General features: G+C 48.4%; 1 protein-coding gene across 3 annotated transcripts in view; it reads right to left on the reverse strand.

Annotated features, from left to right (window-relative positions):
• Positions 1 to 4,657: 4,657 nt before the first annotated feature.
• LOC143788384 (vitamin D3 hydroxylase-associated protein-like) overlaps positions 4,658 to 21,014 on the reverse strand; it is a 207,515-nt gene continuing 191,158 nt past the window's right edge. For all 3 annotated transcript variants that reach the window (XM_077278037.1, XM_077278036.1, XM_077278038.1), the window contains exons 11-15: positions 14,572 to 14,615; positions 14,288 to 14,327; positions 5,590 to 5,698; positions 5,205 to 5,350; positions 4,658 to 5,103 (exon numbers count right to left, since the gene is read on the reverse strand). In XM_077278037.1, coding sequence (XP_077134152.1) covers positions 4,978 to 5,103; positions 5,205 to 5,350; positions 5,590 to 5,698; positions 14,288 to 14,327; positions 14,572 to 14,615 — 465 coding nt within the window. In that variant the 3' untranslated portion in view covers positions 4,658 to 4,977. The remainder of the gene's footprint in view (positions 5,104 to 5,204; positions 5,351 to 5,589; positions 5,699 to 14,287; positions 14,328 to 14,571; positions 14,616 to 21,014) is intronic.

A 21,014-nucleotide genomic window follows, 5' to 3' on the forward strand; every position in this document is an offset into this window, starting at 1 on the left:
AAGCACCCGCATTATTGTTTGATGATCCTAATCACCGTGCAACCGCTGAATCTGCTTTATTGTCTTTACGCCAGGCAAAACGTTCTGTTATTGAGTATGCTACTGAATTCTGGAGATTAGCGGTAGATACCAATTGGGACAGTTATGCACAATTGCCTATATTTAAAAGGGGTCTGTCTAGTATTGAAAAAGATGAACTATCTCGCTCTGAGTCACCACAAGAGCTAGAGACATTTATACAGCATTGTGTGCGCATTGACATTCGCCTTACTGAGCGTAGGCTGGAGAAGTTTGCTGCATATAACCGTATTTCTAACTTTCCCCTTGATTCCAAAGAGCCTGCAGGTAAAACATCTCGGGAGGTGGAGGAGGTGTCCATGCAAATTGATTCTGTTCAGAGGCGCGAGATCAATGAGCGCCAGGAGCATCGCCTTCGTGAAAGTCTATGTTTCTACTGTGGCCAGTCTGACCACTTCTTGATCAATTGTCCTAAGTGTCCTAGATGGCCTAACAAGGTGCTAGCCGCAGTAGGGGAGTATGAAAACTGTGATGATGAACCTGACATCTCTGAATGTAGCCTGCCTTTAAACGCTGTATTCCATTCACCTTCTATGACTTCACCCCCCAAGGAGCTGAAGGAAAAGAACTCTCACTGTTCTCTCCCTATTAAGATCCTGTGTTCAGGACAGTGGATTTCCAGTTCAGCTATGATTGACTCTGGTGCAGGTGGCAATTTCATGGATATCGCATTTTCCAAGGAACATGGTATTGAAATTCAGCAAAGAGCCTCTCCAATTACCATGGAGACAGTGGATGGGTCACCTTTAATCTCTGGGCCTGTGGATCAGGAGACCATACCCCTTGAAATTTTGTTGGAGCCTAATCATCAGGAGCAACTTTTTTTCTTGCTAATTTCTTCTCATTTTCCTGTGATTTTAGGCATTCCTTGGTTGTGTTCTCAGAGCCCAATTAACAACTGGGAGACCAAGGAGATTATCTTTCCAACAAGGAGCAACTCAACGTTAACAGAAGCTGTCCCTGAGTCCACGGCTACGGAACCACATGTACAGGTATTTTCTTTACCTCCAGCATATAAAGAGTTCTCTGACATCTGTGACAAGAAGAATACAGATCAGCTTCCTCCACACAGGCATTATGACTGTCCCATTGAGTTGCTTCCTGAGGCAGCTATTCCTTTTGGTAACGTATACCCTTTGGCCGCATCTGAGCTTCAAGCCTTAAAGGAGTATATTGATGAAAATCTGGCCAAAAGCTTCATACGTCCTTCTTCCTCACCAGCAGGAGCACCTATCTTTTTTGTAAAAAAGAAGGATGGGACCCTGAGACCCTGTGTTGACTATCGAGAACTCAATAAGGTAACCGTACGAAACCGTTACCCTTTGCCTCTGATTCCCGAATTACTGGAAATAGTCCGCCATGCTAAGGTGTTCTCTAAGCTGGATCTTAGTGGGGCTTATAATTTGGTGCGTATTCGTCCAGGGGATGAGTGGAAGACAGCATTCAGATGCCGGTATGGACACTTTGAATCTCTTGTGATGCCCTTCGGGCTTTGTAATGCCCCTGCAACATTTCAACACCTTGCTAATGACATTTTCAGAGATTTGTTGGACCAGTTTGTAGTGATCTATTTGGACGATATACTAATCTTTTCTGACTCTCTACAGGAACATGAAGAACATGTCAAAACTGTTTTAAGACGCCTGAAAGAGAACCATCTGTATATTAAGCCGGAGAAATGCGAGTTCTGAGATACAGTTCTTAGGTTATATCATCTCTCCCCAGGGGCTGAACATGGAATCTGGTAAGATTCAGGCTATCCTTGACTGGCCGGTACCCAAGAACGTTAAGGAGGTCGAACGTTTTATTGGTTTTGCAAATTTCTACAGACGCTTCATTCGAAATTTTTCTGATATTGTCAGTCCCATTACTTCCTTGACAAAGAAGGAAAAGCCCTTTAAGTGGTCATCACAGGCTCAAGAAGCTTTTGATCGGCTTATGATCTGTTTCACATCAGCACCGCTGTTGATACACCCAGATCCAACACTTTCTTTCATTGTGGAGGTGGACGCTTCTGATAATGCTTTGGGGGCTATTCTCTCCCAAAGAACTGGAGAGAAGGGTCTGCTATATCCTTGTGCTTTCTTTTCCCGTAGACTAACCTCAGCAGAGAAGAATTACGATGTGGGAGACAAGGAATTGCTGGCTATTATTGCGGCTTTCAAAGAATGGAGGCATCATCTGCAAGGAGCTGCACAACAGATCATAGTGCTAACTGACCATCGCAATTTAGAGTTCCTTAGATCCGCTAGATGTCTTTCTCCTCGTCAGGCTCGTTGGAACTTATTTTTCAATCAATTTAACTTTGTTATCTTCCAGGTTCTCGTAATGGGAAGGCTGATGCTTTATCCCGAATCCATGCTGCGGATTCCGTACCAGGATCCCCATCCAAGACCATTCTATCTGATTCCAATTTCATCGGAGTTATCCACGATCATGACTTGTGGAAGGAGTGCAGGGAGACCTATGATGGTGATGTATTTCTGGCTAACCCACCTGTGGATATTAATCTTGTCTTTAAGGGTGGCATGTGGTTCAGAGATCGACGTATCTACGTCCCTGAGGTCATCCGTCTGCAGATCCTCAAGTTGGTTCATGACTCCAAGTTGGCTGGTCACAGGGGGGTACAGAAGACACAAGAGTTCCTGAGCCGATTCTTCTGGTGGCCAACTTGCCTAAAGGATACCAAGGACTATGTTCTCTCTTGCGAGGTATGTGCTCATTACAAGACTCCTCATGTGGCACCTATGGATCTTCTACAACCATTACCTGTTCCGTCCCGCCCTTGGGGGTCTATATCAATGGACTTTATTGTGGAGCTGCCTACATCGGGGGGCATGAATACAATCATGGTGGTAGTTGATCGCCTGACTAAAGCTGCTCATTTTGTTCCGTGCACCGGCCTCCCCTCAGCTAAAGATATGGTGAACTTGGTTATACAGAATGTCTTTCGGTTGCATGGGGTTCCGAATGAGATTATCTCTGACCGTGGAGTGCAGTTCACTTCAAGATTCTGGAAGAGGTTTTGCTCTGCACTCAATATTAATGTCTGTCTCTCTTCCGCTTATCATCCCCAGACAAATGGTCAGACTGAGCGTACCAACCAGACGCTGGAACAATATCTAAGATGCTATGTCAGCCATCTCCAGGATGATTGGTTGGAGTTGCTACCGTTAGCCGAATTTTCATATAACAATTCTCAGAGCGCCTCCACTAAATGTACACTTTTCTTTGCCAATCTGGGTTATAATCCGTGTATCTTACCTAGGTCTCCAATTAATTCTCCGGTTCCGGCAGTGGAGGAAAGGCTGACTGCGATGAGGCAAAATCTGGAGGTTCTGCAGGAATCCCTGACCACAGCTCAAGAACGTTATAAGAGATCGGCTGATAGATTCCGTAAACCTGCACCCATGTTCAAGGTAGGAGATTCCATGTGGTTAGCAACTAAGAATCTGAAGTTAAACATTCCTTCACAAAAACTTGGACAGAAATTCATTGGCCCTTTCAAGATCCATGGTATTGTGAGCTCTGTGGCCTGCCGGCTGAAGCTGCCTAGGACAATGAAGGTACACCCAGTTTTTCATGTATCTTTACTAAAGCCTGTATCTCCTAATACCTTCCATGGACGTGTTGTGCCACATCCGCAGCCTGTGGTGATTGATGGGCAAGAACAATTTGTGGTGGAGGAAATTATTGATTCCAGGATTCGCAGGAATCGGCTCCAATATTTGATGAGATGGCAGGGATATCCCCCTGAGGAAGACTCTTGGGAACCTGTGGAAAACATAATGCCCAACAGAAGATTTCTCGTTTTCATCAGAGATTCCCTGAGGAACCAGGTCCAGGATCGTCCTGAGGCCGCTTCTAAGGAGGGAGTAATGTCAGGAATCTGAACATTTTTTACCTTTTGTGCATTACTGCCCTTTTCCAAGATGGCGTCTTTGGTCTCATGAGCAGTGTCTTCCTGCTATAAACTCCACCCCATGGATATCCCTCCCTCTATAGATTCTCTGCACTGTATAATGGATGACCCTCCCTCTATAGATGCTCCGCCCTGTATAATGGATGCCCCTCCCTCTATAGATGTTCCGCCCTGTATAATGGATGCCCCTCTCTCTATAGATGTTCCGCCCTCTATAATGGATATCCCTCCATCTATAGATGCTCCGCCCTGTATAATGGATGTCCCTCCCTCTATAGATTCTCCGCACTGTATAATGGATGACACTCCCTCTATAGATGCTCCGCCCTGTATAATGGATGCCCCTCCCTCTATAGATGCTCCACCTTTTATACTAACTAAACTAAATCTCTGAGCAGTCATAAATACTCGGAGGTCACCCGAGCGTGCTTGGGAAAACCCGAGCAACGAGTGCACTCGCTCATCACTATTCAGCACCTGTTCACACTTAGTTTATGTTTGGATGTGACAGTCAGTTTTTTAAATTTGTATTCATCATTAGCCTTCTGATTGAGCACTCAGCCTTTTAGCCACAGGTGATTTTAATCATAGCAGGGCCACTACCCTTCCACAGAGAGAGAGATTTTAGTCTAAAAGAAGACTCATATTAGGTTCCCATACAGATGAAGACTTTATTCTATGTGAGGAAAGGCATTGTCAGGTCCTGGTAAACGAGAAATGCCTTATCGTCGCTACCAGGTACACATGAATTGGTCAATTTATGAGCTAAACTTTCTCAATTTTTCATATTTCTAGTGCAGTAATGCAATTCAATTTTTATATTTCATGTTTGCAAGTTTTGGCGCCGCAGTGTGCTGCCTTATTTATTTGATTGTATATGAGTTGGTAACACTAGGTTCAGCACCTGTTCACACTTAGTCTATGTTTGGATGTGACGGTCAGTTTTTTAAAATTTACATTGCTCATGCAGTCATCCATTACTTGTCGCAGCGGGCTCGGGTCACAGTCTCCACTTCCTTCATGAGGCGCAGGCACTGTTCTTCCTGCCAGGGTAAGGCCACACACTGCACCCCAACAGGCAGCCCCTCGCCGCCTTCCATGCCCTGAAACACACAATGCAGTGATTGTAGCAGATCCATCATCCTGACATCCACCAAAGTAACTCATCTCTGATTGCTGCAAGACAGGTTATTGAGGCACAAACCTTAATAACCTCTTTGTCCCAGGGGTCATTATAATACCCCTGATAATGCTTTAGCTCATCCTCATCCTCGGCCGTCACGGTGGTCACAGGGAGGACCCCAGCAGGAAAGTTCAGGATGTTGAAGAGCATGGTGAACCCGAAACCAGCTGCAAAAGATCAGTAATCCCAACTGAAAACATCATGAACAACCATTGTGCACCATTCATGGTGGCTCTTTCCACATGTTACCCAGTTATGGAGAGAACAGGGGACAAAAGGCATCAATTACAACACTGAAAACAGAAAAAACAAAACACCAAAGTGATGCACAAGTGACTCCCTGACCCTGGACATCATGGAGCCACAGGGCGCCACAAACTGTAACCAAAGGAACAAACAGTTTTACCAAAGAGTTTTCCCGGATGCCCAATATTAAAGGCGGGTCCGAGCATGGGGCAGAGCAGAGCATCCAGGCCAAGTTTCCTCCATTCCTTCACATAATCACAGCGATATTCCTAGAATGAGAAATTCATGCCATTAATATCAGGAAGAAATCTGACTGTGGACAGAGTGAAGACGCCGACACCCAGTGCAATGTCCTGGTGAGCAGATTCTTATTACATAACTGAAGAAATTTGTACAAAGACATATATAGGAGAAAAATATATATGTAACGTAAAAAGTGCTGCATCATCAAAATCAATTGCCAGGAAAGACGCCAAACACGTCCTACATGACATCACTACATCACCTATATACCTTCTTCTCTGGTTCGTAGTTCTGTATATAGGAACCAATGAGGTCACACAGGTTGCGGTTGGCCTCTTCTCTGGATGGTAGTTGTGTATGAGGGATGTAATGAGGTCACAGTTGGCCTCTTCTCTGGATGGTAGTTGTGTATGAGGGATGTAATGAGGTCACAGTCGGCCTCTTCTCTGGATGGTAGTTGTGTATGAGGGATGTAATGAGGTCACGGTCGGACTCTTCCCTGGATAGTAGTTGTGACTGAGGGATGTAATGAAGTCACGGTCGGCCACTTCTCTGGGTGGAAGTTGTGTATGAGGGATGTAATGAGGTCACAGTCGGGCTCTTCTCTGGATGGTAGTTGTGTATGAGGGATGTAATGAGGTCACAGTCGGCCTCTTCTCTGGATGGTAGTTTTGTATGAGGGATGTAATGAGGTCACAGTCAGCCTCTTCTCTGGATGGTAGTTGTGTATGAGGGATGTAATGAGGTCACGGTCGGACTCTTCACTGGATAGTAGTTGTGACTGAGGGATGTAATGAAGTCACGGTCGGCCACTTCTCTGGGTGGTAGTTGTGTATGAGGGATGTAATGAGGTCACAGTCGGGCTCTTCTCTGGATGGTAGTTGTGTATGAGGGATGTAATGAGGTCACAGTCGGCCTCTTCTCTGGATGGTAGTTGTGTATGAGGGATGTAATGAGGTCACAGTCGGACTCTTCACTGGATAGTAGTTGTGAATGAGGGATGTAATGAAGTCACGGTCGGCCTCTTCTCTGGATGGCAGTTGTGTATAATTGATGTAATGAGGTTACAGTCGGGCTCTTCTCTGGATGGTAGTTGTGTATGAGGGATGTAATGAGGTCACAGTCGGACTCTTCACTGGATAGTAGTTGTGAATGAGGGATGTAATGAAGTCACAGTCGGCCTCTTCTCTGGATGGTAGTTGTGTATGAGGGATGTAATGAGGTCACAGTCGGGCTCTTCTCTGGATGGTAGTTGTGTATGAGGGATGTAATGAGGTCACAGTCGGGCTCTTCTCTGGATGGTCATTGTGTATGAGGGATGTAATGAAGTCACAGTTGGCCTCTTCTCTGGATGGTAGTTGTGTATGAGGGATGTAATGAAGTCTAAGTCAGCCTCGTCTCTGGATATTAGTTGTGTATGAGGGATGTAATGAGGTCACAGTCGGGCTCTTCTCTGTATGTTAGTTGTGTATGAGGGATGTAATGAAGTCACAGTCGGCCTCTTCTCTGGATAGTACTTGTGTATGAGGGATGTAATGAAGTCACAGTCGGCCTTTTCTATGGATGGTAGTTGTGTATGAGGGATGTAATGAGGTCACAGTCGGCCTCTTCTCTGGTTGGTAGTTGTGTATGAGGGATGTAATGAGGTTACAGTCGCGCTCTTCTCTGGATGGTAGTTGTGTATGAGGGATGTAATAAGGTCACAGTCGGCCTCTTCTCTGGATGGTAGTTGTGTATGAGGGATGTAATGAGGTCACGGTCGGCCTCTTCTCTGGATAGTAGTTGTGTATGAGGGATGAAATGAGGTCACAGTCGGACTCTTCACTGGATAGTAGTTGTGAATGAGGGAAGTCATGAAGTCACGGTCGGCCTCTTCTCTGGATGGCAGTTGTGTATGAGGGATGTAATTAGGTTACAGTCGGCCTCTTCTCTGGATGGTAGTTGTGTATGAGGGATGTAATGAAGTCACAGTCTGGCTCTTCTCTGGATGGTAATTGTGTATGAGGGATCTAATGAGGTCACAGTCGGCCTCTTCTCTGGATGGTACATGTGTATTATGAGGGATGTAATGAGGGCACAGTCGGCTTCTTCTCTGGATGGTAGATGTGTATGAGGGATGTAATGAAGTCACAGTCGGCCTCTTCTCTGGATGGTAGTTGTGTATGAGCGATATAATGAGGTCACAGTCGGCCTCTTCTCTGGATGGGAGTTGTATATGAGGGATGTAATGAGGTTACAGTCGGCCTCTTCTCTGGATGGTAGTTGTGTATGAGAGATGTAATGAAGTCACAGTCGGCCTCTTCTCTGGATGGTAGTTGTATATGAGGGATGTAATGAGGTCACAGTCGGGCTCTTCTCTGGATGGTAGTTTTGTATGAGGGATGTAATGAGGTCACAGTCAGCCTCTTCTCTGGATGGTAGTTTTGTATTAGGGATGTAATGAGGTCACAGTCAGCCTCTTCTCTGGATAGTAGTTGTGTATGAGGGATGTAATGAAGTCACAGTCGGCCTCTTCTCTGGATGGTAGTTGTGTTTGAGGGATGTAATGAAGTCACAGTCGGCCTCTTCTCTGGATGGTAGTTGTGTATGAGGGATGTAATGAGGTCACAGTTGGCCTCTTCTCTTGATAGTAGTTGTGTTTGAGGGATGTAATGAGGTCACAGTCGGCCTCTTCTCTGGATGGTAGTTGTGTATAAGGGATGTAATGAGGTCACAGTCGGCCTCTTCTCTGGATGGTAGTTGTGTATAAGGAATGTAATGAGGTCACAGTCGGCCTCTTCTCTGGATGGTAGTTGTGTATGAGGGATGTAATGAGGTCACAGTCGGGCTCTTCTCTGGATGGTAGTTTTGTATGAGGGATGTAATGAGGTCACAGTCAGCCTCTTCTCTGGATGTAGTTGTGTATGAGAGATGTAATGACGTCACAGTCAGCCTTTCCTCTGGATGGTAGTTGTATATGAGGGATGTAATGAGGTCACAGTCGGCCTCTTCTCTGGATAGTAGTTGTGTATGAGGGATGTAATGAAGTCACAGTCGGCCTCTTCTCTGGATGGTAGTTGCGTTTGAGGGATGTAATGAAGTCACAGTTGGCCTCTTCTCTGGATGGTAGTTGTGTATGAGGGATGTAATGAGGTCACAGTCGACCTCTTCTCTGGATGGTAGTTGTATATGAGGGATGTAATGAGGTCACAGTTGGCCTCTTCTCTTGATAGTAGTTGTGTTTGAGGGATGTAATGAGGTCACAGTCGGCCTCTTCTCTGGATGGTAGTTTTGTATTAAGGATGTAATGAGGTCACAGTCGGCCTCTTCTCTGGATGGTAGTTGTGTATGAGGGATGTAATGAACTCACAGTCGGGCTCTTCTCTGGATGGTAGTTGTGTATAAGGAATGTAATGAGGTCACAGTCGGCCTCTTCTCTGGATGGTAGTTGTATATGAGGGATGTAATGAGGTCACAGTTGGCCTCTTCTCTTGATAGTAGTTGTGTTTGAGGGATGTAATGAGGTCACAGTCGGGCTCTTCTCTGGATGGTAGTTGTGTATGAGGGATGTAATGAGGTCACAGTTGGCCTCTTCTCTTGATAGTAGTTGTGTTTGAGGGATGTAATGAGGTCACAGTCGGCCTCTTCTCTGGATGGTAGTTGTGTATGAGGGATGTAATGAAGTCACAGTTGGCCTCTTCTCTGGATGGTAGTTGTGTATAAGGAATGTAATGAGGTCACAGTCGGCCTCTTCTCTGGATGGTAGATGTGTATGAGGGATGTAATGAGGTCATAGTCGGCTTCTTCTCTGGATGGTAGATGTGTATGAGGGATGTAATAAGGTCACAGTCGGGTTCTTCTCTGGATGGTAGTTGTGTATGAGGGATGTAATGAAGTCACAGTCGGCCTCTTCTCTGGATGGTAGTTGTGTATGAGGGATGTAATGAGGTCACAGTCGGCCTCTTCTCTGGATGGTAGTTGTGTATGAGGGATGTAATGAGGTCACAGTCGGCCTCTTCTCTGAATGGTAGATGTGTATTATGAGGGATGTAATGAGGGCACAGTCGGCTTCTTCTCTGGATGGTAGTTGTGTATGAGAGATGTAATGAAGTCACAGTCGGCTTCTTCTCTGGATAGTAGTTGTGTATGAGGGATGTAATGAGGTCACAGTCGGCCTCTTCTCTGGATGGTAGTTGTATATGAGGGATGTAATGAGGTTACAGTCGGCCTCTTCTCTGGATGGTAGTTGTGTATGAGGGATGTAATGAGGTCACAGTCGGCCTCTTCTCTGGATGGTAGTTGTATATGAGGGATGTAATGAGGTCACAGTCGGGCTCTTCTCTGGATGGTAGTTTTGTATGAGGGATGTAATGAGGTCACAGTCGGCCTTTTCTCTGGATGGTAGTTGTGTATGAGGGATGTAATGAAGTCACAGTTGGCCTCTTCTCTGGATGGTAGTTGTGTATGAGGGATGTAATGAGGTCACAGTCAGCCTCTTCTCTGGATGGTAGTTGTGTATGAGGGATGTAATGAGGTCACAGTCGGCCTCTTCTCTGGATGGTAGTTGTATATGAGGGAAGTCATGAAGTCACGGTCGGCCTCTTCTCTGGATGGCAGTTGTGTATAATTGATGTAATGATGAGGTTACAGTCGGGCTCTTCTCTGGATGGTAGTTGTGTATGAGGGATGTAATGAGGTCACAGTCGGACTCTTCACTGGATAGTAGTTGTGAATGAGGGATGTAATTAAGTCACAGTCGGCCTCTTCTCTGGATGGTAGTTGTGTATGAGGGATGTAATGAGGTCACAGTCGGGCTCTTCTCTGGATGGTAGTTTTGTATGAGGGATGTAATGAGGTCACAGTCGGCCTCTTCTCTGGATGGTAGTTGTGTATGAGGGATGTAATGAAGTCACAGTTGGCCTCTTCTCTGGATGGTAGTTGTGTATGAGGGATATAATGAAGTCACAGTTGGCCTCTTCTCTGGATGGTAGTTGTGTATGAGGGATGTAATGAGGTCACAGTCGGGCTCTTCTCTGGATGGTCATTGTGTATGAGGGATGTAAAGAGGTCACAGTCGGACTCTTCACTGAATAGTAGTTGTGAATGAGGGAAGTCATGAAGTCACAGTCGGCCTCTTCTCTGGATGGTAGTTGTGTATGAGGGATGTAATGAGGTCACAGTCGGGCTCTTCTCTGGATGGTCATTGTGTATGAGGGATGTAATGAGGTCACAGTCAGGCTCTTCTCTGGATGGTAGTTGTGTATAAGGGTTGTAAAGAAGTCTAAGTCAGCCTCGTCTCTGGATATTAGTTGTGTATGAGGGATGTAATGAGGTCACAGTCGGGCTCTTCTCTGGATGTTAGTTGTGTATGAGGGATGTAATGAAGTCACAGTCGGCCTCTTCTCTGGATAGTAGTTGTGTATGAGGGATGTAATGAAGTCACAGTCGGCCTTTTCTATGGATGGTAGTTGTGTATGAGGGATGTAATGAAGTCACAGTCGGCCTCTTCTCTGGTTGGTAGTTGTGTATGAGGGATGTAATGAGGTTACAGTCGCGCTCTTCTCTGGATGGTAGTTGTGTATGAGGGATGTAATAAGGTCACAGTCGGCCTCTTCTCTGGATGGTAGTTGTGTATGAGGGATGTAATGAGGTCACGGTCGGCCTCTTCACTGGATAGTAGTTGTGTATGAGGGATGAAATGAGGTCACAGTCGGACTCTTCACTGGATAGTAGTTGTGAATGAGGGAAGTCATGAAGTCACGGTCGGCCTCTTCTCTGGATGGCAGTTGTGTATGAGGGATGTAATTAGGTTACAGTCGGCCTCTTCTCTGGATGGTAGTTGTGTATGAGGGATGTAATGAAGTCACAGTCTGGCTCTTCTCTGGATGGTAATTGTGTATGAGGGATCTAATGAGGTCACAGTCGGCCTCTTCTCTGGATGGTACATGTGTATTATGAGGGATGTAATGAGGGCACAGTTGGCTTCTTCTCTGGATGGTAGATGTGTATGAGGGATGTAATGAGGTCACAGTCGGCCTCTTCTCTGGATGGTAGTTGTGTATGAGCGATATAATGAGGTCACAGTCGGCCTCTTCTCTGGATGGGAGTTGTATATGAGGGATATAATGAGGTTACAGTCGGCCTCTTCTCTGGATGGTAGTTGTGTATGAGAGATGTAATGAAGTCACAGTCGGCCTCTTCTCTGGATGGTAGTTGTATATGAGGGATGTAATGAGGTCACAGTCGGGCTCTTCTCTGGATGGTAGTTTTGTATGAGGGATGTAATGAGGTCACAGTCAGCCTCTTCTCTGGATGGTAGTTTTGTATTAGGGATGTAATGAGGTCACAGTCAGCCTCTTCTCTGGATAGTAGTTGTGTATGAGGGATGTAATGAAGTCACAGTCGGCCTCTTCTCTGGATGGTAGTTGTGTTTGAGGGATGTAATGAAGTCACAGTCGGCCTCTTCTCTGGATGGTAGTTGTATATGAGGGATGTAATGAGGTCACAGTCGGGCTCTTCTCTGGATGGTAGTTTTGTATGAGGGATGTAATGAGGTCACAGTCAGCCTCTTCTCTGGATGTAGTTGTGTATGAGAGATGTAATGACGTCACAGTCAGCCTTTCCTCTGGATGGTAGTTGTATATGAGGGATGTAATGAGGTCACAGTCGGCCTCTTCTCTGGATAGTAGTTGTGTATGAGGGATGTAATGAAGTCACAGTCGGCCTCTTCTCTGGATGGTAGTTGCGTTTGAGGGATGTAATGAAGTCACAGTTGGCCTCTTCTCTGGATGGTAGTTGTGTATGAGGGATGTAATGAGGTCACAGTCGACCTCTTCTCTGGATGGTAGTTGTATATGAGGGATGTAATGAGGTCACAGTTGGCCTCTTCTCTTGATAGTAGTTGTGTTTGAGGGATGTAATGAGGTCACAGTCGGCCTCTTCTCTGGATGGTAGTTGTGTATAAGGAATGTAATGAGGTCACAGTCGGCCTCTTCTCTGGATGGTAGTTGTATATGAGGGATGTAATGAGGTCACAGTTGGCCTCTTCTCTTGATAGTAGTTGTGTTTGAGGGATGTAATGAGGTCACAGTCGGGCTCTTCTCTGGATGGTAGTTGTGTATGAGGGATGTAATGAGGTCACAGTTGGCCTCTTCTCTTGATAGTAGTTGTGTTTGAGGGATGTAATGAGGTCACAGTCGGCCTCTTCTCTGGATGGTAGTTGTGTATGAGGGATGTAATGAAGTCACAGTTGGCCTCTTCTCTGGATGGTAGTTGTGTATAAGGAATGTAATGAGGTCACAGTCGGCCTCTTCTCTGGATGGTAGATGTGTATGAGGGATGTAATGAGGTCACAGTCGGGCTCTTCTCTGGATGGTAGTTGTGTATAAGGGATGTAATGAGGTCACAGTCGGCCTCTTCTCTGGATGGTAGATGTGTATGAGGGATGTAATGAGGTCACAGTCGGCTTCTTCTCTGGATGGTAGATGTGTATGAGGGATGTAATAAGGTCACAGTCGGGTTCTTCTCTGGATGGTAGTTGTGTATGAGGGATGTAATGAAGTCACAGTCGGCCTCTTCTCTGGATGGTAGTTGTGTATGAGGGATGTAATGAGGTCACAGTCGGCCTCTTCTCTGGATGGTAGTTGTGTATGAGGGATGTAATGAGGTCACAGTCGGCCTCTTCTCTGAATGGTAGATGTGTATTATGAGGGATGTAATGAGGGCACAGTCGGCTTCTTCTCTGGATGGTAGTTGTGTATGAGAGATGTAATGAAGTCACAGTCGACTTCTTCTCTGGATAGTAGTTGTGTATGAGGGATGTAATGAGGTCACAGTTGGCCTCTTCTCTGGATGGTAGTTGTATATGAGGGATGTAATGAGGTTACAGTCGGCCTCTTCTCTGGATGGTAGTTGTGTATGAGGGATGTAATGAGGTCACAGTCGGCCTCTTCTCTGGATGGTAGTTGTATATGAGGGATGTAATGAGGTCACAGTCGGGCTCTTCTCTGGATGGTAGTTTTGTATGAGGGATGTAATGAGGTCACAGTCAGCCTCTTCTCTGGATGGTAGTTTTGTATTAGGGATGTAATGAGGTCACAGTCGGCCTCTTCTCTGGATAGTAGTTGTGTATGAGGGATGTAATGAGGTCACAGTCGGCCTCTTCTCTGGATGGTAGTTGTGTTTGAGGGATGTAATGAAGTCACAGTCGGCCTCTTCTCTGGATGGTAGTTGTGTATGAGGGATGTAATGAGGTCACAGTTGGCCTCTTCTCTTGATAGTAGTTGTTTTTGAGGGATGTAATGAGGTCACAGTCGGCCTCTTCTCTGGATGGTAGTTGTGTATAAGGAATGGAATGAGGTCACAGTCGGCCTCTTCTCTGGATGGTAGTTGTATATGAGGGATGTAATGAGGTCACAGTCGGGCTCTTCTCTGGATGGTAGTTGTGTATGAGGTATGTAATGAGGTCACAGTCGGCCTCTTCTCCGGATGTAGTTGTGTATGAGAGATGTAATGATGTCACAGTCAGCCTTTCCTCTGGATGGTAGTTGTGTATGAGGGATGCAATGAGGTCACAGTCGGCCTCTTCTCTTACATGTCATCCATCCCCCACATCACGTGTCCATGGCTGAATTTACCTTTATTGCAGTGTAATGATTCCAGAGATCTTTCACGGAGCTGAAAAGAAGAAAAACGGCATCAACATTACATCGTGTGAGCTCGGACCCCCGATAGCCCTGTGGCCGGGGTGTATAGCATCAATGATTATATTCACTCCTGACATTTGAGGGGGCACAACCGAGATACTATAGAGTTAATTGCAGCAGTTTGGAGTCAAGCGCAGCTGCCACAAGGCGCCAATGTGTCAGCGTCAGCGGGATCAGCACAGAGCATCTTGGGGAAAAGCGGCGCTCCATCTTACCTGCAGCCGCTGTGTGCTTCCACGTGATTGGCGATTCGTGGGAACTAAGAGGAAATAAAATCAGAAATTAAGTCTCCAAGGAAGAGGAGGACGCTGCGTGATCAGTGAGCGGGGGCAGCGCCTCGTCAGGGGCACAATACCAGGAAGCGTGGAAACTACCCACAACAGCGATACATGTGCCTTATAAAATGGAATGCAGCTCTGGAGGTGACTGGAGGACAATATGTAACAGCAGAATAGTGACTACAGCTCTGGAGGTGACTGGAGGACAGGTGCCCACAATCAGTCACACTCTGCTAGGAGCAGCACCTATCTTGTGAGCTCCAGCACTTCCAGCAGGAGGCCCAGAGTCTGCCTCTCTTCTCCCCAGGGAGAGGCAGGCTTCCTGGGAGGCCAGCATGGCTTCCCAGGCTTCTGTTCCCCGGTCTGTGCCGGCGGGGGACAGAGAGCAGCAGCAGCAACCAGCCCAAGAGGGACTGAGGAGGTCGGGACGGGTCAGAAGAACCATACCCACCTACACCAACCCTGAGACGGCTCATCGTCCGCCCAGGCACCCCAGGCCCCAGGAAGGAGAGCCCAGAAACATCCTGGGGGGAGAAGATCTCCGGCGAGTCCACGAGTACCTTCTCCTCCCGAATGGTCGCCATGCTACGTGAGTACGAGGACGCCGGCAAAGCACTGACCGGGCTGAAGGAGGAGCTGCGGGTGGCTCGGATCCTGAACACCCGAGCCACTAACAAAGTGAAACCCGCGACCTCCCAGAGGTTCAGAGCCCTCAAAGGTGAGGTGGTCCGGTTAGTGCTCCTCCGGGAGGGGATTGAGAAAAGTGCAGGTCCCTTCCTGGAGAGGTTTAAGAACCAGCGGCGGTTCTCAGAAATGAAGGGGTTAAATACCTCAGGAGAGCCGCCAGCCGGCGTCCTAAGCGAGGAGGAGGAGGACGATGTGGTTGTGACTGGAGTCCTACAAGCTGGAACCAGCCGGTAGAGTGAGTCGCAGAGCCGACAACATGGGAGCGGCCTCCCGGCACGGCAGAGGACTCCGACAGCACAGGCTGCAGTGTCAGCGGAGGAAGAGGAGGAGGTCGGTCTGCTAGAGGAGATCCGACAGCTGGAGTCTCCAGTGAACCTGGACCGCTTTTCCTTTGGTGAGGACGAGCCAGCAGAGGAAACCAAGAAGAGGAAGAAGACGACGAAGGAGACCGCACGGGAGGTGGTGAGTTACAAATATGTACCTATGGCTGATGTTACACATACCACCTCCTGTGTAAACCCCACCAAACCTAAAGGCATGGGCTCTGCAGTGGGTCCGGGGCATAGGCAAGGTGGGGAGAGGAGGAGGATGTCCGGCGGTGCTGTCGTCTGTGCAGGGAACAGTGCAGGGGGCAAGGCTGTGGAGGTACTCACGGTGCCGAACATAGGGGACCCCGAGGAGTTTCCCTCTCTGCCCTCTGCGGCTAAGCCGGTGATCACCGGGCCAAGGAGGGCGAGGGGGATGTCCATGCCGTTGCGAAAGGGGGACGGTGTGGGCAGACTCCATCCCTGCTCACTACGGCTGAGCCAGCCGATGCCGGGTCTGTGGGGAGCAGGTCCGAGAAACATGGTGCGGCGAAAGGGGGGCGCACTGTTGTGACAGGGGCGCAGTGCGCCTCAACAGAGAAGAGGCATGCCACTGCGACAGGGGAGCAGCGAGTCCAAAAAGCACAGAAAAAGCAGGAAAAATCATCTGCAGGGAACACTGGGCGCCCTGCTGCGACGGGAGGACAGAGTGCTCCAGCACCCAAATGTGACACCAGGACCCCGAAGTCTGTGGGTGCGGGGCAGGTGGCGCCCCCCAACAAGCAGCGGGCCCAGAATAATGAAATACAAACTGCTGCAGTAGGGGCGCAAGGCGCTCCAGAGAAACAACAAAACACCAATGAAGGGAAAACGGGTGTGGTTCTGCACCCCTCCCCCGGTCCAGCAGGTGTGAGTGCAGAGAAGCCAGACACAAGTGAGGAAGGAATGGATGTTACTGTGGAAGGTGCAGAGAACACTGGGACAAATGGTGGTGACAATACTGGTAAAAAAGTGACGGGAAGTGGTGACAATGGTAAGAGGAATGATGGGAGTAGTAGTGGAGTGAATGGTGGGAGTAGTAGTGGAGTGAATGGTGGGAGTAGTGGTGGAGTGAATGATGGGAGTAGTGGTGGAGTGAATGATGGGAGTAGTGGTGGAGTGAATGATGGGAGTAGTGATGTTGCAAATGATGGAAGTAGTGGTGGAGTGAATGAGGAGAGCATTACTGGTGTTGGTGGAGGGGAAGCAGGTAGTGGTCCCTGTAATAATTATAGGGGATAACTCAGGAGACTCTTTGCGTAGAACAAGACAACTACAGGACACAGTTTTATAAGTGGTAAAGTCTATATTATCACACGGTGATTCAAACAGGTGCAGAGAGAAACACTTGGGGCAAATAATAAACGCAGCTTAGCAGTCTTCAGAAAAAATGCAATCAAGCAGGAAGTCTATGAAGCACAGTTATTCTTGAGGATACTTGACACGAATAAATCCTTGTCTTAGTCCAGACACAGATAGATATGCTTATAGGCAGTTCAAATCATACCTTAGCTCAACCAGGGAGGCCTGGTTAATAGTCTCAGGTTATAGCAAAGCAGCAGCAGCTTACATGTCCAGCAAATGCAGATGAAGTAAACACGAGCAGCAGATGAAGGAGAATTACTGGAAACTTGTGTGTGCAGCAGGAACTCAGAGCAGAGTAGCAGGATCACCACACAGGTTCACAGGAACAGGTGTAAAGCCAGGGAGTCACCAGAGGTCAGGAGCTGGATGCAAGGCAGAATACTCTAGCACAGACTGAAGGCTGGGGTGGAGTTTTATAGCAGGAAGACACAGTGCACATGAGACCAAAGACGCCATCTTGGAAGAGGGCAGTAATGCACAAAAGGTAAAAAATGTTCAGAGTCCTGACAGTCCCACTGCCCCCCAGCGGTGGCGGGGGCTTCAGCCCCAAGCTATTCAGGAGCTGTCACTGCTGGGGGTAGTAGTGCGCCCTTGTCTGGTGACCCTGAGAATGGTGACTTGCAACAGCTCTTCCTGGACACCCTGAGGGAAGGGGAGAGTTCTATCAATGTAGAGGGGAGGGAGGTTGATCTGTCTTTTTGGATAGAGAGACACGGTCTTTCCGCCTTCTGAGATAGAGGGGCAGAGACTGTCTGGTCTCTGCCAACAACGGGGCAGAGGAGTAACCATAGGAACGTGGTCCGTCTCCATTGGGTAAGCAAGGATGCCTGTCCTGATCGGTCAAAGGTTGCTGAGCTCCTGCTGGGGATGGGCTTCGCGGCATATGACATCTTCGCATTGATCCATCCCTATGGGACCTCCTACTTCGATGTCATCTTCGTGAGACCGGAGGGCCTTGAGCTTTTCTGGTCTCGCCATGAGCTGGCTTGGGGTCGCCCTGAATGGCAGGGTTTCCTCTCTGTAGCAATATCCCACCAGAACTCAGTCAGGAAGGTGACCGTTTTGACCAGTAACGAGTCACTTTCCTGTGTCAACATCTCCACCTGGGTTGGACAATATGGCGACATCGTCGGTATTCCCGAAAAGACCCTCGACGAGCATGGTATCTGGTCAGGAGCCTGGACCTTCATGGTGAAATTGAAGGTTTCAGGAAACACCGTTACCCATATCCCTTCCTCAACATTTTTGGGGAGGGACAGGATCTTGATTTTCTGCCGGGGGCAGCCTAAGGTCTGTCATAGCTGCAGCAGCCCCACACACTTCAGTGCGCAGTGTACCACCCAGAAATGCGCACTGTGTGGGGACCTCAGCCATCTCGCTGCTACCTGTGGCAGGATTAGGTGTAACTTGTGTGGTGACCTCGGTCACCCATTCAGTCGCTGTCCGCGTTCCTTTGCCAATGTGGTCCTGAAAGCGGCGAGTGCGGGACAGGCGAAAGCCGGGACTAATCTCGCCAGTGAAGGGACCAGTAGAGGCAGAGGAGGCAGGGAACCGGTGAGGAGCAGGCTGCCGCCATCCAATATCAGGCGGCAGGAGCAGTGCCATGGGAACAGGGGGTAGGGAGTAATGACCCTAAACTCTGACCCGGGTGCTTCACTTGCAGCTGAGGATTCTAAAGACAGCGAATTGAGCGTGGAAGTCAAGAGTCTTGAAAGGGAGGAGCAAAAGGATGCCATGTCTGCCCAGGAACCTTCATCCAGTGACAGACTGGATGAGGGAGAGGGCGAGTGGTCACAGCAAAAGAAAAAGGGTAACAGGAGAACAACTAAGGATAAGAGGGGGTCCGGGCCTCGAGCCTCCTCCTTGGAGTGTGACCCCTCTGACTCCGTAGCCCTGATCCAGGTGCCATTGGAAGGTCCAGCCGCCCCCCCTCTGGTGGATCTCTCTAACCGGTTCCGGGCCCTCCAGGACTCCCCTCCAGAGGGGAGAAATGGGGACCCGGGGCCAGAGGTTGCGGACAAGGATGTTGGGGCTCAGGAGGTCGCTGGGTCCTGTTCTCAGGGGGGCAAATACAAAGCCTTCTGGGGGGGAACTACCTCAGGACCACCAGACAAGGGCCAGAGTGTATGTAAGGAGAGAATGGATGAGTCTGTTTGTCTTAAGCGCACTAAATACTCATCATTGTCAGAGGAAGAGGGTGAAACTGTTGGGGGTGGGAAGAAAAAGGTTATCTAATTCAATCAATCATGATGGCGGCACTCACCCCGTTGATGCTGGCAACCATTAATGTTGCCAGCATAAAGTCAGAAGCGGCATGGTACACGGCCTTTCATTTTCTCGGCCAACTCGACGCCGACATTTTGTTTTTGCAGGAGACCAGGTTGACCGACCTATCAACCATGCATAAAGCAAGGTGGGAGTGGAGGCACGGGCCCTCCTACTGGTCTCTTGTGGCCGAGCCGTATAGCGAGGTGGCGGTCCTTTTTAAGACCGCAGTGGTTGAATGCAGACGATTGATCGAGTTAGAAATGGGGAGATGCTTGATCCTAGGTGTGTCCATGGGGGGACAGGGGCTTCAGCTCATTAACATCTATGGTCCCCAGTCCAAGTGGGACCGCAAGTGTCTCTTCATTAAGATCAAACCTTTCTTATTTTCGAGTCGGCAGGTGGTCTTTGGAGGGGATTTCAACAACGTCACGAGACCCTGTGATAGAGGAGGTTCCACAGACCGGCTGGCTTACGATTGCGTCGCGCTAAATAAGATAGTAAGTGAGACATGCCTGGTGGATGTCCACATCCGGCACAACACAGGCCACGTGGGGTTCACCTTTTTTAGAGGTAGTCAGTGCAGGTCTAGGTTAGACAGGTTTTACTTGAAGGAGGAGGCCGTTTCCTTGCTGTTATCGGTTGTGGAGATGGAATTCTCCGATCACTGATTATGTTTTCTCTGAGCGTTACAGAGACTCCTCGGATGGGAAGAGGTTATTGCAAGCTGAATTCGTCACTCCTTGAGGAAGAAGCTCTAAGACGGTCCTTTGAGGAATTTCTTCAGAGCCAGGTACTGCTGCTGGGCCTAAGTAACACTAAGTCTGAGTGTTGGGAGATGTTCAAACATTGGGTGGTGAGATTCTTCTGGCAGCTCTCGAACCTCAGTAGCCTGAACAGGGATCGCCTGTATCAGAGCCTGAGGAGGAAACTCGAGCATCTTGTCTCGACTGGGGGTAGCCGCGAGGCGATCTCCAGTGTGAAATCCTTGCTAAAGAGGTGTCAGTACTATAGGCACGCATCTTTGGTTTTTGAGAGGGACTACGGGAAGTACTACTCGCCCGACCCTTACAGAAGCTGCAAGATGTCAGTGAATAGTAAGATAGTGACAGGGCTGATGGACAGTATGGGATCCCTGAGAAGGTCCAAATCAGGGATCTCAGAGGTCGTCAGTTCATACTACTCGCACCTCTTGGGAAGGAAGGAACTGGATCGTGACAGGATGTCGGCTTTCCTGGCTGAAGCTGTTCCTGAGCCAGGGGCTGACCTCTCGCTGGGCGGTTTGGCAGAAGCGATCAAAGAAGAGGAAGTGAGACTGGCGATCGATGGGCTCCGGCCCAAAAAATCGCCAGGTCCGGATGGCTTAACATCCGAGTTTTTTAAGACCTTTAGGGACTCCTTGGTCCCCCTCTTGACTCAGGTGTTTAATGAGTGTCTCTCCTCGGGCACTCTGCCGAGATCATTAAGGAGGTCGGCTTTGATCATTTTGTCAAAGGGTAAGTGCAGCGCCCCAGAGTCCTGGTCGTTGCAGTATCGTGGCTCCGCCACTAAGGGGAGCCATGGTACGTCTGATGGCACTGAAGGAGTTCATCTGAGCAGGTATCACAGACACCAATACATTTCACCGCCGGGCCTCCAGGGGGAGCTAAGGGTTCTATTTACTAGGCCACTCTCCACAACACTGGTAAAACTGGGGGTCAGGCAGGAAGTTAGACAGAA

The sequence above is a fragment of the Ranitomeya variabilis genome, chromosome 8, assembly GCF_051348905.1.
Source record: "Ranitomeya variabilis isolate aRanVar5 chromosome 8, aRanVar5.hap1, whole genome shotgun sequence".
NCBI classification, from domain to species: domain Eukaryota; kingdom Metazoa; phylum Chordata; class Amphibia; order Anura; family Dendrobatidae; genus Ranitomeya; species Ranitomeya variabilis.